Consider the following 13,237-nt stretch of genomic DNA (forward strand, 5'->3'; position numbering starts at 1 on the left):
AGAATATTTATTTTACACAATTTTCAAGAACGGAAATAGAAATTCCATAAGATAATAATTGTGACGGTGTTGACGCAGTAATAATTCAATTAGTGTTTGTGAGAACGTATTAAATATTCACGTGCACATGAATACAAATGATAGTATGATTCGAATATTTGCCTTATTCTTTGACAATACAACAAGATTAAAAAAGCTAAAGAAAATAAAAAGGGTGAAAGCTTAAAATAAGCGGGTGAAAGCTTAAAATAAGATTTATTTTTGTCAACTGTCATTTTGCATTTGGAATTTGTTTTAAATGAAATTTTTATGCACCATAAATTGTCTCTTGCTGTAACTATATTAAAATTCTAACTTTAATAAAATCTTTTTAAAAATTAGAAATGTCTTCCCAGAACGAAAAAGGTCATTAGAAATCCTATGTAATTTTTATAAGCTTGAGGAATTAAAAGAAGTCTTGCAGGAGTTGTTTAAGATTTATATTGAATCTGTAAATACATTTGTAAAATGAAGCTTTTCGTTCTTGGACAGAGATGTTTTTAAAAGAGAAAAGAAGTAATCGATTAAAGCATAAAAATGTCACATAAATACAAACAAAACAAAATAACAAAACAAAAAAATCAATCAAAACATTTATTATCAAGATTGCATACCAGCAAATGAAGCTCCTTCAACAAAATTGTGATCCAGCCAAAAATTTTGAATTTCCTGTTTCTTTTCAGTATCTTTTTCACTAGTTTCGAGCATAAACTTTTTTTTGATTGATTTTTCGTAGAAAGAAGGTTTTTTATCTTTATTCTTTGAAAAATATTCTCTTTCCATTTCTTCACAATAACTGACGACAGTTTCAACTAGAAGACAACACAAATTACGATCTAAACAAAACACGATGACTGGAAGCATACAATTTCTTTCCAGTGTTTTGATCAAACTTATAAAAGTTTCCACTTGATAAGTATTTTGCGTTAGATGCAAAACACTTTTGCCAATCATTTCAGTTGATGAACAAGCACTTGCATCAGTTTGTGAGACTTTCTTCAATCTTTCCTGCACAGCTTCAAAATGGTTTTTTTTTGCACACCTACTAGAAAACTTCTTTTTTAACTTATCTTCATATTCTCTAACATCATCTCGCTTTAGAAAAGTGAAGTTGTTGAAAAAATAAGAGGGAGAAAGTTTGATCAACTCGGGTTTATCAATGGCTGTGTTCTTCATGGCTTCATAAAGTTCCAAACACTCCCTTGGTGACAAAGTGAGATGTTCAGGTAATCCATGTTTACTGACAGCTGATAACTTTAGAGTACAAACAGGATGTAGCTTTTGAAGAGAATTTAATTCAGGCTTAAAAACATAATTCTGTAAATCAGAATATCGATCTTTCACTATGACCATTTCAACTTCATAGGATGCATCATCTCTATTACTGCCCAGCATTGTTCGATGTTCTTTTTGAAAACTTTGAACCTCTTGAAGCCAGCTATGAAGAACACGGGGATTTGCCACTGTAGCTGAAAGGGCAAGAAAAGGGCAAGAAATGAGACATAGTAAGTGTTCCCAGGTTTCTGAACCTTTTCCACCACCAATGCAGTGGACCTCATCAAAAATGACATACTTTATTTTTTGAGACCATGCATAACTTTGGGCAGACAAAAGGAGATTTTCTAGACATTGTGGTACTGCAATGAGTATTTGACAGTTTTCTACATCAGATCTTTGATCTCTTGTAAATACTCCACAAACTGTTTTTCCAGCAGGCAAATCATTCTTTTTATATTTGTTGAACACAAAAGCTTGCACTTGATTTACTAATGCTTTTGTTGGAGACACATAAACAACAACATTGTCATTGCTACCCCTCAATACCTTCTCAATGCAGTAATATGATGCATAAGTTTTACCAGAGCTTGTTGGAGCAACTATTAAAGCTGATTTGTTATTATCAACAGCATCAAAAAGTTGTCTTTGCCATGTATCTGGAATAAAATCAGAGATTCTTGGATCACGATCACTGCGCTGGGTTCTTGCCAAAAGGTGACCAATATTCTTAAGTTGAAACTCAATGTGACAAACTGAGTTAGTTATAATGTTTTTGCCATGAGGTTTCAAGTTTAACAACTTTAAAAGATTGAAAAAGTGAGCTACATACAAAGCTTTGGAAATTTGTTCTTTATCATGAACTGACAGTATAGCATTATATTCATTGTAAAGTTTTGACACAATTAGAAAAATTTTGATAGTATCATTATGAATTAGCGATGATGATCTTTTTTTATTTCGTAACATTTTTCTAAGTAGTAACAGCTTTTTAACTTCAAATTTGACTTTAAACTGATCAGTATAAAAATGGTTTTCTTCAATTAGGTCTAGAGCCTTAGAAGGAACCATATCTCTAACTTGTGACTTTATTCTCTTCCAATGTTCTTCATCCTTGCTTTGTTTTTCTTCTAATTTTTTCTTTTGATTTTGTTCAATTATACGTTGTTTTTTTGCAATTGGCTTCTTTTTTTGTGAAGCTTTATGATGTTGCTTTGGTTTACTTCTTTTATGCTTATTTTTTTCTTCTAGAACAATAAAAGTTGGTTTATTTACTCCTAAACTTTCGCCATAAGTATAAAGATATTTTGAATACTGGTTTTTCCGTCTTTGTTCACATTTTATAATTTTCATTTTATCCTCCTTCATCACTGTTAGCTTCATTGTCTTCGTTGTTCTATTTGCTGATATTGTTTCAAATTCATTAAGAATAGATTGTTTAAAATGCCAATCATACTTATCTTCTAAGAAAGCAAAGTTAACGAGCCTAGTTATGATAGGATGAGTTTTATTCAATATATTCATTCGATTATAAATATCTCCCGCATACAGATCAACCATTTTACTAAAAACGGGAATTATCTGAATTAATATAGGTGAGGTTTCTTTCTTAGCCTCAAGACGAAGTATCAAAGAGAGCAGATTTTTGTCACAGGGAAGTGTTGATTTTAGACCTTCAAGTTGAAATATATCAATAATAAGCTTGAAAGTTGAGATAACATCGGTTTCAAACATATTTGTATTTATTTTATTACGAAGATGTTTAAAATATTCCAAGCAAACTGTAGCAAACAGATTGCCATCCCATATATCACAAACATTTACATTCCATTTTATCAAATGAGATTCTCTTTGCTTTCGAACCACTCTTGCGAGAGTGCACAGAAACTTTTTAATTAGTGAAGTAAGGCCGTTATTTTCCCAAACTTTAGGTAAAATCCTTTTCTGGATAGGTAACTTCCTTTTTACCAACACATAAAGAATAAAAAGCTTTGCAAAATCTACATATTGTTCATTTGATAAATGTTGCTTAATAAACAAATGTGCTGCTAGACATTCTAACTGAATATCTTCAAAGATGGAAAACAACTTAAATTGCAAAATAATATCTGGATCTGTTTTTAATTTCTTTTTAAAAGAACTAAGGTAGACCTTTTTCACAGTATCCTCTCTCTTTTTAATAAAGGATTGAACATCTTCCGCTAAGATGTAATAAGCATTTAATGTAGTTGCTCTAACTGCAATATCATTCATAAATGCAACATTTATTTGGAGAGCTAAAACTTTTTCCAGTTGCAAAGCTAAATACTTTTTAAATTTCAGCTGTAGATTATTATACTCATGCATTTGAAAAAAGTCAAACATTAAAAAGAAGTTAGGAGTACATATATTGATATGAGTTTCAAAAGAGGCATCCCATACACTCTCAAATTTAGTCAAAACATTTAGCATTTTACTAAGATGATGCATTAAAACTTCTCTCAATAATTCATTTTCTGGAGTATTTAAAAAAATGGAATTTTTAAAGAAGGCAACTTGAAACTTAGCATGTAGTCTTGTAAATGCTTGGAGTTGTCTTTCGACAAGAAAAACAAAATGGAGTATCTGTCCACCATGACTTTTACTCAAATTTGTGTCACAAAGTGCTGACAGAATTAAACTGTCTGCATCTATGAGAAAAGTTCCAGAACTAAATTCTCTTCTTAGATCAACCAATTTAAGGTAATCAATTACAAAACTTGGAGAATTCAATTTCAACTCTTCTTTTTCTTGGAATGTTACTTTATCAGTAGACAAGATTTTCTTAGACAATTTGGCTTCATTAATGCCATTCTAAAAATATTTATAAATTTGATATTCTTATATGCAAGTGTACGTGCATATGTGAAATATTTCTAAACTAAAACTGCATTCTAATCATACACATTTATGAAAGCCTTTAACGATTGTTACTGAACCCAACTAACTGCATTAGCAAAGTAATTAATCAAAAGAATGACAATGGAATGATGAAATGTAAATGTATAATTAAGACTGTTTACAACAGCGCTTCTTACTGGGAAGTGTTGATATTAAGAAATGAGCATAAAAAACTGTATATAATATTTTTTATAATTGAAAACAGACGAATATTTAAAAGCATGCAATATAGATATTGCACTCAGTTGTTGCATATATATATATATACATATATGTACATACATATATATATATATGCATATATATATACATGTATATATATATGTATATATATAAATATATATATATACATATATATATACGTATATATATACATATATACATACATATATATATGTATATACATGTATATATGTACATATATATATACATACATATATGCATATATATATTTACATATAAATGTATACATACATATATATATACAAATATATAAATATATATATATATATATATATATATATATATATATATATATATATAAATAAATATATATATGTATATAAATATATATATATATGTATATATATGTATATATATATATATTTATATATACATATATATGTATGTATATATACATATATATTTATGTGTATATATATATATATATATATATATATATATATATATATATATATATATATCCCAAGAATAATTGATATATAATACGATAAAGAAAAATACATCATATACATACGTTTGATTTAGATGCACTTGATTTATTGCCTTCTTTGTTACCTGGACTCTGTAAAGAAAAAGCTGCATACTACAAAATGATGAAGCTCAATGAAGAACTAACTAATGATATTAAGAATATTACAACTTTAACAAAATCACAAAGTTTTTTTCAACCGAAGACAAGGGACACAAAAATGAAGTATTGCTATTAAAAGCGAATATTTTATGCGATTAATTTACGGAAACACCATCTAAAAAGAAAATTATGAAAAGTGTGGCTATATATTTAATAAACACTTTTCAGTAATTTGCTAGGGGAGACTTATATTCTTGTCAATTAACTGCATAAAAAATAATGTCTCAGTAAAAATGCCATCATCATTTCAGAGAATTCTTTAGCGTTTGCCGAATTTCGAACCCCTCTTTTTTCGCAGTTTTGAACCCTTTTTTAGCTGTTTTGAACCCCATTTGTTTTGCAGTTTCGAACCCCATTTTTATAGCAGATTTAGAAGGACCTTTGAAAAATTCGTTCCTATTAGTTATTCTTTCTCTGCAGTCAATATCAAATTGATTTTTGTATATATTCTTGTGATATATATATGTATATATATGTATATATATATATATATATATATATATATATATATATATATATATATATATATATATATATATAGCTATTTCAAGTTGTATTATTTTCAAATACAATATCTCTTGTTCGTATAAGAGTGCTCAATATTTTTGTATAAATATATATATATATATATATATTTTTGTATAAATATATATATATATATATATATATATATATATATATATATATATATATATATATATATATATATATATATATATATATATATATATATATATATTAGAGGTATGACAAAAAATTTTTTTTGGCAATTTTTGGTTTCTCATGCCACTATGAGTGGAGAAATTACATTTTAAAACTGGAAATACCATTTGAAAGTGTTAAATCTTAAAAAAGTTCACCCCCCTAAGCTGAAAACTGTTTTCTCCCATCTACACTACGAGTCATTAAAAAACATGCCACTGAAGTTTCTACCATAACTTTGTCAAATTCGGTCTGATGCCTAACAAAATTTTAGGTTTTGTTAAGAAGTGAATTGCAGAAAAGCATTCGTCTGATGGCGACCCAATTCTAAAAACTGACTGTACACGAACACTCCAAACTTTAACAACAGAAAAATTGTCTGATTTCTTATATAGAAGTTAAAATTAGCTTAAAAATTCTAGATTGAGACAATAAAAAAGAATTTAAAAAGTAATATTTATATTAGTCAAGTATTGTTATTGTTCTCTACTTGAAGAAGACACCATTTTTAAAATCGGTTCACAATGAGCAAAGTTATTGCAATAAGTTCAGTGGCATGTTTTTTTATGACTTATAGTGTATCTATTGTTAGATACAGTACAGTTTAAGGTATCACAGCTTCAGTTTATTGCTGGTGTGATTTTGCTAAATGTATGCATTCTTATATAATCTTTCATATTATATATTATATTTGTTATCATCACCTGACTTTTAATATTTTATAAACTTCTTTTGATAACCTAAACTCATAAAGTTTGTTTATTTGCAGATAATTAAATTTACACTCAAATTATAATTCGACAAGACAATAGTCAAGATGTCTAAAAATAGTCTTCCTTCAGATTTGAATAAGAAACTATGTGAATCAAAATTTGGTGAGGTTTGAAACAGCCAAGAATTCAAGAAAGTATGCAAAGATTGTTGTCAGTCTTGATCAAATGAACAAAATGCCAACAGAACAGCTTATCCTGGACAGATTTAAGTGTTTGGCTGCAAATGTGAAAAGTAGACAGGAGAGAGTTGTGATAGTGGTCAAAGAAGTAAAAATCTTATGGAAAAAACTGAATCTTCCAAAGGCAAATTTCAAAAAGACAAATCTACAGTGGAAAGAAAAATTGAGAATGTACTAAGCAAGTATGAAAAAGACAGCAGAAAACCAGGAACGCAAGACTTTACCAACTTGTTTAACGTAACTGATGAAAATGGAGAATGGTTGTGTCAGGAAGATAAAGCCTTCTATAATCTTCAGATGTCAACAAATGGTAGAGCTGGCTACTGCACCACAATTGAAGATACACAAGGAGTTCATCCTAGAAAACTAAAGTTGATTAAGCAAAAAGTCAGTCAAGATACTAAGGATAATTTAAGCAGTGAAGATGAAGAACAGCAAAGAGTCAGTCAAGACACTAAGGATGATTTAAGCAGTGAAGATGAAGAACATTTTAGCACTGAAGAAGAAAAACAAGATTCTGACAGTGGTTCTCAAGATTCAGAGGCTCCAACAACATGTAAAAGACAAAAAACTGATTATGCAATAAATTTGGTGACAAAAGCAAAACTGAGTTCAAGAAAGGCACACACAGTCTGCAAAACTCTTGCAAAAGATGGAATTTCTATTCCAACTCCAAGTCAAAGTGGTGTTTACAAAGCTACAATGAAAGCAGGAGAAAAATTAAAAGAACATTTTATTGAAACTCTAAGAAACGAAAACTGGAGCTTGCACTTTGATGGGAAGCACATAAAGAATACAGAGTACTAGGTTGTAGTTCTAAAAAATGAAAATAGAGAAGTTAAACTAGCAGTTCTTGCACTGATCAATGGAAAAGGTGAAACAATATTCAATGGAATAAAAACTGTGCTTGATGAATATAAGCTATGGCCTGCAATTAAGTTAATAATTTCTGATACAACCTCTGCAAATACAGGAAAATCTGTTGGGGCAGTCACACTACTACAGAAGCATTTTGTTAAGCTTGGATTAGACAAACCTCTTTATATTGGATGCCAGCATCATGTTTTTGATACATTACTAAAACGTGTGATGAATTATTATTATGAAGCAGCAACAACCTCGCCTAATCTCAATTATTGGTTCATTAGCAGAATAACAGAAGAGTACCAGCAACTGAAAGCATCTTTTGACAATTATGGAGATGCTCTGAAGGAAGAAGAAGAAATTGTTTGGAGAGATGATATGGCTTTCCTTCATCACTTGATCACTTGTTACAGACAGTTTAAGAAAACAGGATACTTCCCTAAAGTAAATTTCAGAACTTTGCCAAATATAAGCAATGCAAGATGGAATAGCCGAACAATCTATGCTTTGCTAGCTTATATTTTACTTCCAGAATTTCGACAGTCAGCCGAAGTTCAGTCATCATGTGACTTTATTTGTGGCACGTGGAGTGACATCTGGTTTTCTGGTCAGGTTTATAATCAGGATAACTACAGTAATTTGGCAGCCGTTTGCAAAGATCACTCAAAGGCAATAAAGACTTTAGGGACTTTTTGGTCAGTTGAGCCGACTCCAATCCCAACTCAAAGGTCAAACATTTGTGCTGAACGTGCAATTAAAGTTCTGCAGGATTTACTTCCATTGTGCAAAAGCATTAAAAAAAATTAACATTAAATTTCTTTTGACAAATGAACACTAAAACCTGTATGTTTGTATCTCTGATTAATAAAAACCATTTTGTACAATGTATAATTGTATATATTTTTATAAACTCGAATCTTTGCATTAAAACTCCACAAAAAATAACATGGGGATAGGGTCTTTAAAATTTGTCATTTCCCTAATATATATATATATATATGTATATATATATATATATATATATATATATATATATATATATATATATATATATATATATATATATATATCGCAAGAATAATTGATATATAATACGATAAAGAAAAATACATCATATACATACGTTTGATTTAGATGCACTTGATTTATTGCCATCTTTTTTAACTGGACTCTGTAAAGAAAAAGCTGCATACTACAAAATGATGAAGTTCTATGAAGAACTAACTAATAATATTAAGTATATTACAACTTTAACAAAAGCACAAAGTTTTTTTCAACCAATTGCAAGGGGGATACAAAAATGAAGTATTGCTATTAAAAGCGAATACTTTATGCGATTAATTTATGGAAACACATTCTAAAAAGAAGGTTATGAAAAGTGTGACTATATATTTAATAAACACTTTTCAGTAATATGCTAGGGGAGACTTATATTCTTGTCAATTAACTGCATAAAAAATAATGTTTCAGTAAAAATGCCATCATCATTTCAGAGAATTCTTTAGCGTTTGCCGAACTTCGAATCCCTTTTTTTTAGCAGTTTTAAAACATTTTTTTTTAGCAGTTTTGAACCCCTTCTTTAGCAGTTTTGAACCCCTTTTTTTGAAGCAGATTTAAAAGGACCTTTAAAAAATTAGTTCCTATTAGTTATTCTTTCTCTGCATTCAATATCAAATTGATTTTTGTATATATTCTTGTGATATATATATGTGTATATATATATATATATATATATATATATATATACATAGAGTTGTTAGTGGGTTAAGAAAATTGAACCCAACCCAACCCAACCCACTGCCACATGAACCCAACCCAACCCATGGGTTGACCCACGGAGTGCATGCAAACATGTACAATTATACCGTTAAATAGGCGACATTTTAATACATTCTAGCCTATACAACCATATTAGATACAAATAATATGTTGTTACTCAGTTACTGTCACTATATGTGTTAGTAAGCAAACTAACAAAGAACAACTTTAACATAAATGAGCACTATATTAGTGAAACATGTCATTTCGCATTCCCCAGCGTACTAATTCGATAGCTTCTACGTTAGCCGGTGATAGTTGCGACCTTGTGTCTGTAATGAAGTGCCCAACAGAAGAAAAGTCTCTTTCTGACTGCGCAGAGCTTGCTGATATGCAGTATAGTCTGCGAGATGTTGCTGCTAGAATAGGATAATCGGCTGCGTTGTCCTTCCAGAAGGTTACGGGATTCTTGCACGCAGCAGTAACACAAAGACTCTTGTAGCTGGACAGTTCATGTTGGCAAGTCTCCTGTAGCGCTGTTGCTTCATTATGTAATTGCGCGTCTTGCGTCTGTGGCCGATCTCGCGTTGACTGCATTGTTCGCAGCTCATCAAACGGGTCCGTTCTTCTCTTCTTTGCTGGCGCTTCCAATTGGAGTTGGACACCTTGTTCCATCAATTCTTCTGCTGCTGCTTTCCTGGCAATTTGTGTAGCAGCGGGCTGCATTTCAGCCAGAAGCCACTGATCGACGTCATTGAGCAAGTCACGCTTAAATCTTTTGTCAGCCGCCGTCACATTAGGTATAAATGCAAAATTTCTGAAAGAGGGATCTAGGAAACAAGATAGCCAATCCATTGCTTTAATAGATGTCCAAAACTTTAAATCAAAGTATTTAATGAGTTTTTGCCGAAATGTTGCTGCTGCTGTTGTCAATCCTGGTGCAGGTTGAAGCCGCTTAATCAGTAGGTAGTAAGACGGAACTACTAGTTGCATAGTTGGTTCAGTAACCTTCTCCATACCTTCAAATATATCTTTTATGCCGTCAGTCACATCACGAATTTCGCGGTTAACTTTTCTGCTGACATTGGCGATTGTCGATAGCTTGTCCTTGTTTGTCAGAATAACGACGAGTGCGTCATAGCTGTCTTCCACAGAGTCGGCTCGGCGAAACATGGATATCCACGGTCTAGTGTCACCTCCATGCTTTAGTGACTTGGTAGTTGTTCCTACAATAATTATTATTAACAATATATAAGTTACAACGTAACAACAACAACAACAGTCACAACAACAACATAGCATTAGCGGCACCAACAATAACAAACTAATAAAAATATAATAATGTAATTTTTGCAATAAAAAATGTAACAACATATTATTATTGTTCATGTATAACACAGACACACACTGTCATCGCAGAACGAGGTAAACTACTTTTAAGCAACATGAGTTGTAAACATTTACCTGTATGCCAGTAGCTTGCTTGACGTAACGACAGAGGTCAGAAACGGCAGATTCATAGGTAGCAGCCTCGGGTTCTTCGGCCATTGTGTCTTTCCATGCACTGGTGAGGACCGTGTGTAAACGGTGGCACATGCAGTCAAGTCAAACATTGTTCTTCAATGCTGCTACGACGTTCGATCCGTGGTCAGTTGTCACTGGCGTATCCTTTTCTGGCAAAGCATATTCAGCGAAGATGGTATTCACCGCAGTTGATATGTTGACACCCGTGTGAGCTTCAGTCCCAAAGTGGCGAATGGCCAACGCTGCATGTTGTACGCAAAATTGTCCGTCAATCCACGAAGCATGAACATCAAGGTACGCTTTTTTCCTGTAGTCGTCAGTGTACAAGTCGAGACACAGTGAAATTGTTCCATCTTTGATAGGCTCCTTAATAGCGTCTATTATTCTCTTCTTTATTTCTGCAGCTTGTAGCCGTGTAGCTTGCGTTATAGTTTCACGTTTGACTAGAGCGTCAGTGATGTCAAATTTTCCATACTTGGCGCCAAAGTCAACACATGTTTGAAGCAGTCTCTTAAAACCATCGTGTTCGACAGATCGAAAAGAATGAAAACCATCAGCACAGAATTCTACTTCTTTTCTTTTCATAAGGTCACAGTCATCTTTTGTCAATTGACACTTTAACGCGAAACATTGACGAATCTGCAGTTGTTTGCTGTCCTTCGTGCCGCATAATTTTGCATGATTTATGAGATTTTTTGTGCCAAAGCAGCTTAGACCATCAGCAGACTTATACGCATACACTTTTTTGCATACGGTACACGCACAGAAATATTTCAATTCAACACTCGATGGCTCTCCATTTCCGGCAACGTCACGCTTTTCAAATATTAAAGTAAACCTATCCCAAATCGCAGATTTTGCAGCCTCGTACGGTTTGAATAAATAATTATTGGGGTAACGTTTCAATTTATTTTCTAATTGAACTATTATGATGCTTTTAATTTAATTTTACGCTGTTTATATAGCCGTACTCAGCGATGAATTTGCTATATGACGTCATTCACGCAGAAAAAAACGCTCTAATCGCTAACTGTAAAAAACTGCTCTTGCGTCATCGAAAGTAATTATGCTTTCGACTCACTAACAACTCTGTATATACATATCGCAAGAATAATTGATATATAATACGATAAAGAAAAATACATCATATACATACGTTTGATTTAGATGCACTTGATTTATTGCTATCTTTTTTAACTGGACTCTGTAAAGAAAAAGCTGCATACTACAAAATGATGAAGTTCTATGAAGAACTAACTAATGATATTAAGTATATTACAACTTTAACAAAAGCACAAAGTTTTTTTCAACCAATTGCAAGGGGGATACAAAAATAAAGTATTGCTATTAAAAGCGAATACTTTATGCGATTAATTTATGGAAACACATTCTAAAAAGAAGGTTATGAAAAGTGTGACTATATATTTAATAAACACTTTTCAGTAATATGCTAGGGGAGACTTATATTCTTGTCAATTAACTGCATAAAAAATAATGTTTCAGTAAAAATGCCATCATCATTTCAGAGAATTCTTTAGCGTTTGCCGAATTTCGAATCCCTTTTTTTTAGCAGTTTTAAAACATTTTTTTTTAGCAGTTTTGAACCCCTTCTTTAGCAGTTTTGAACCCCTTTTTTTGAAGCAGATTTAAAAGGACCTTTAAAAAATTAGTTCCTATTAGTTATTCTTTCTCTGCATTCAATATCAAATTGATTTTTGTATATATTCTTGTGATATATATATGTGTATATATATATATATATATATATATATATATATATATATATATATATATATATATATATATATATATACATATCGCAAGAATAATTGATATATAATACGATAAAGAAAAATACATCATATACATACGTTTGATTTAGATGCACTTGATTTATTGCCATCTTTTTTAACTGGACTCTGTAAAGAAAAAGCTGCATACTACAAAATGATAAAGTTCAATGAAGAACTAATTAATGATATTAAATATATTACAAAAGCGCAAAGTTTTTTTCAACCGAAGAAAAGCGAATACCTTTGGCGATAAATTTATGGAAACTTAATTTAGGGCAGACTTATATTCTTATCAATTAACTGCATAAAAAATAATGTCTTAGTGAAAATGCCATCATTATTTTAGAGAATTCTTTAGTGTTTGCCGAGTTTTGAATCCCTTTATTTTCGCCGTTTCGAATCCCTTTTTTTGTATATATATTCTTGTGATCATATATATATCACAAGACATCTTAAATTCCCACAACCAAAACATTCTGCAACAAAACCAGCAAAAAAACCCCAATATTAGAGGAAAAACCTGTAATTGCATCACTA

At 31.1% G+C, this 13,237-nt stretch overlaps 1 protein-coding gene and 1 pseudogene across 9 annotated transcripts in view; both read right to left on the reverse strand.

Moving 5' to 3' along the window:
* LOC145187217 (putative ATP-dependent RNA helicase DDX60) overlaps nucleotides 1-13,237 on the reverse strand; it is a 58,762-nt gene that overhangs the window by 34,592 nt on the left and 10,933 nt on the right. For 5 of the 8 annotated variants that reach the window (XR_016450906.1, XM_090082417.1, XM_090082434.1 and 2 more), the window contains exons 2-6: nucleotides 12,779-12,826; nucleotides 12,064-12,111; nucleotides 8,749-8,796; nucleotides 4,991-5,038; nucleotides 654-4,146 (exon numbers count right to left, since the gene is read on the reverse strand). Coding sequence is in view for 7 of the 8 variants with exons in the window: in XM_090082417.1 (XP_089938543.1) it covers nucleotides 654-4,146; nucleotides 4,991-5,038; nucleotides 8,749-8,796; nucleotides 12,064-12,111; nucleotides 12,779-12,826 (3,685 nt within the window). In the remaining variant the exon portion in view is untranslated. The remainder of the gene's footprint in view (nucleotides 1-653; nucleotides 4,147-4,990; nucleotides 5,039-8,748; nucleotides 8,797-12,063; nucleotides 12,112-12,778; nucleotides 12,827-13,237) is intronic. The other 3 variants (XM_090082441.1, XM_090082456.1, XM_090082448.1) reach the window with 3 other exon arrangements.
* LOC149892848 (uncharacterized) lies at nucleotides 9,633-10,996 on the reverse strand (annotated as a pseudogene). Its single transcript, XR_016455776.1, has 2 exons — nucleotides 10,848-10,996; nucleotides 9,633-10,609 (listed from the first exon to the last, which is right to left on the reverse strand). The product of XR_016455776.1 is annotated as an uncharacterized LOC149892848 (transcript).

This window comes from Hydra viridissima, unplaced genomic scaffold (genome assembly GCF_058129835.1).
Source record: "Hydra viridissima isolate aposymbiotic clone 2 unplaced genomic scaffold, HvirCarnegie_v1 scaffold_1, whole genome shotgun sequence".
NCBI classification, from domain to species: Eukaryota; Metazoa; Cnidaria; class Hydrozoa; order Anthoathecata; family Hydridae; genus Hydra; species Hydra viridissima.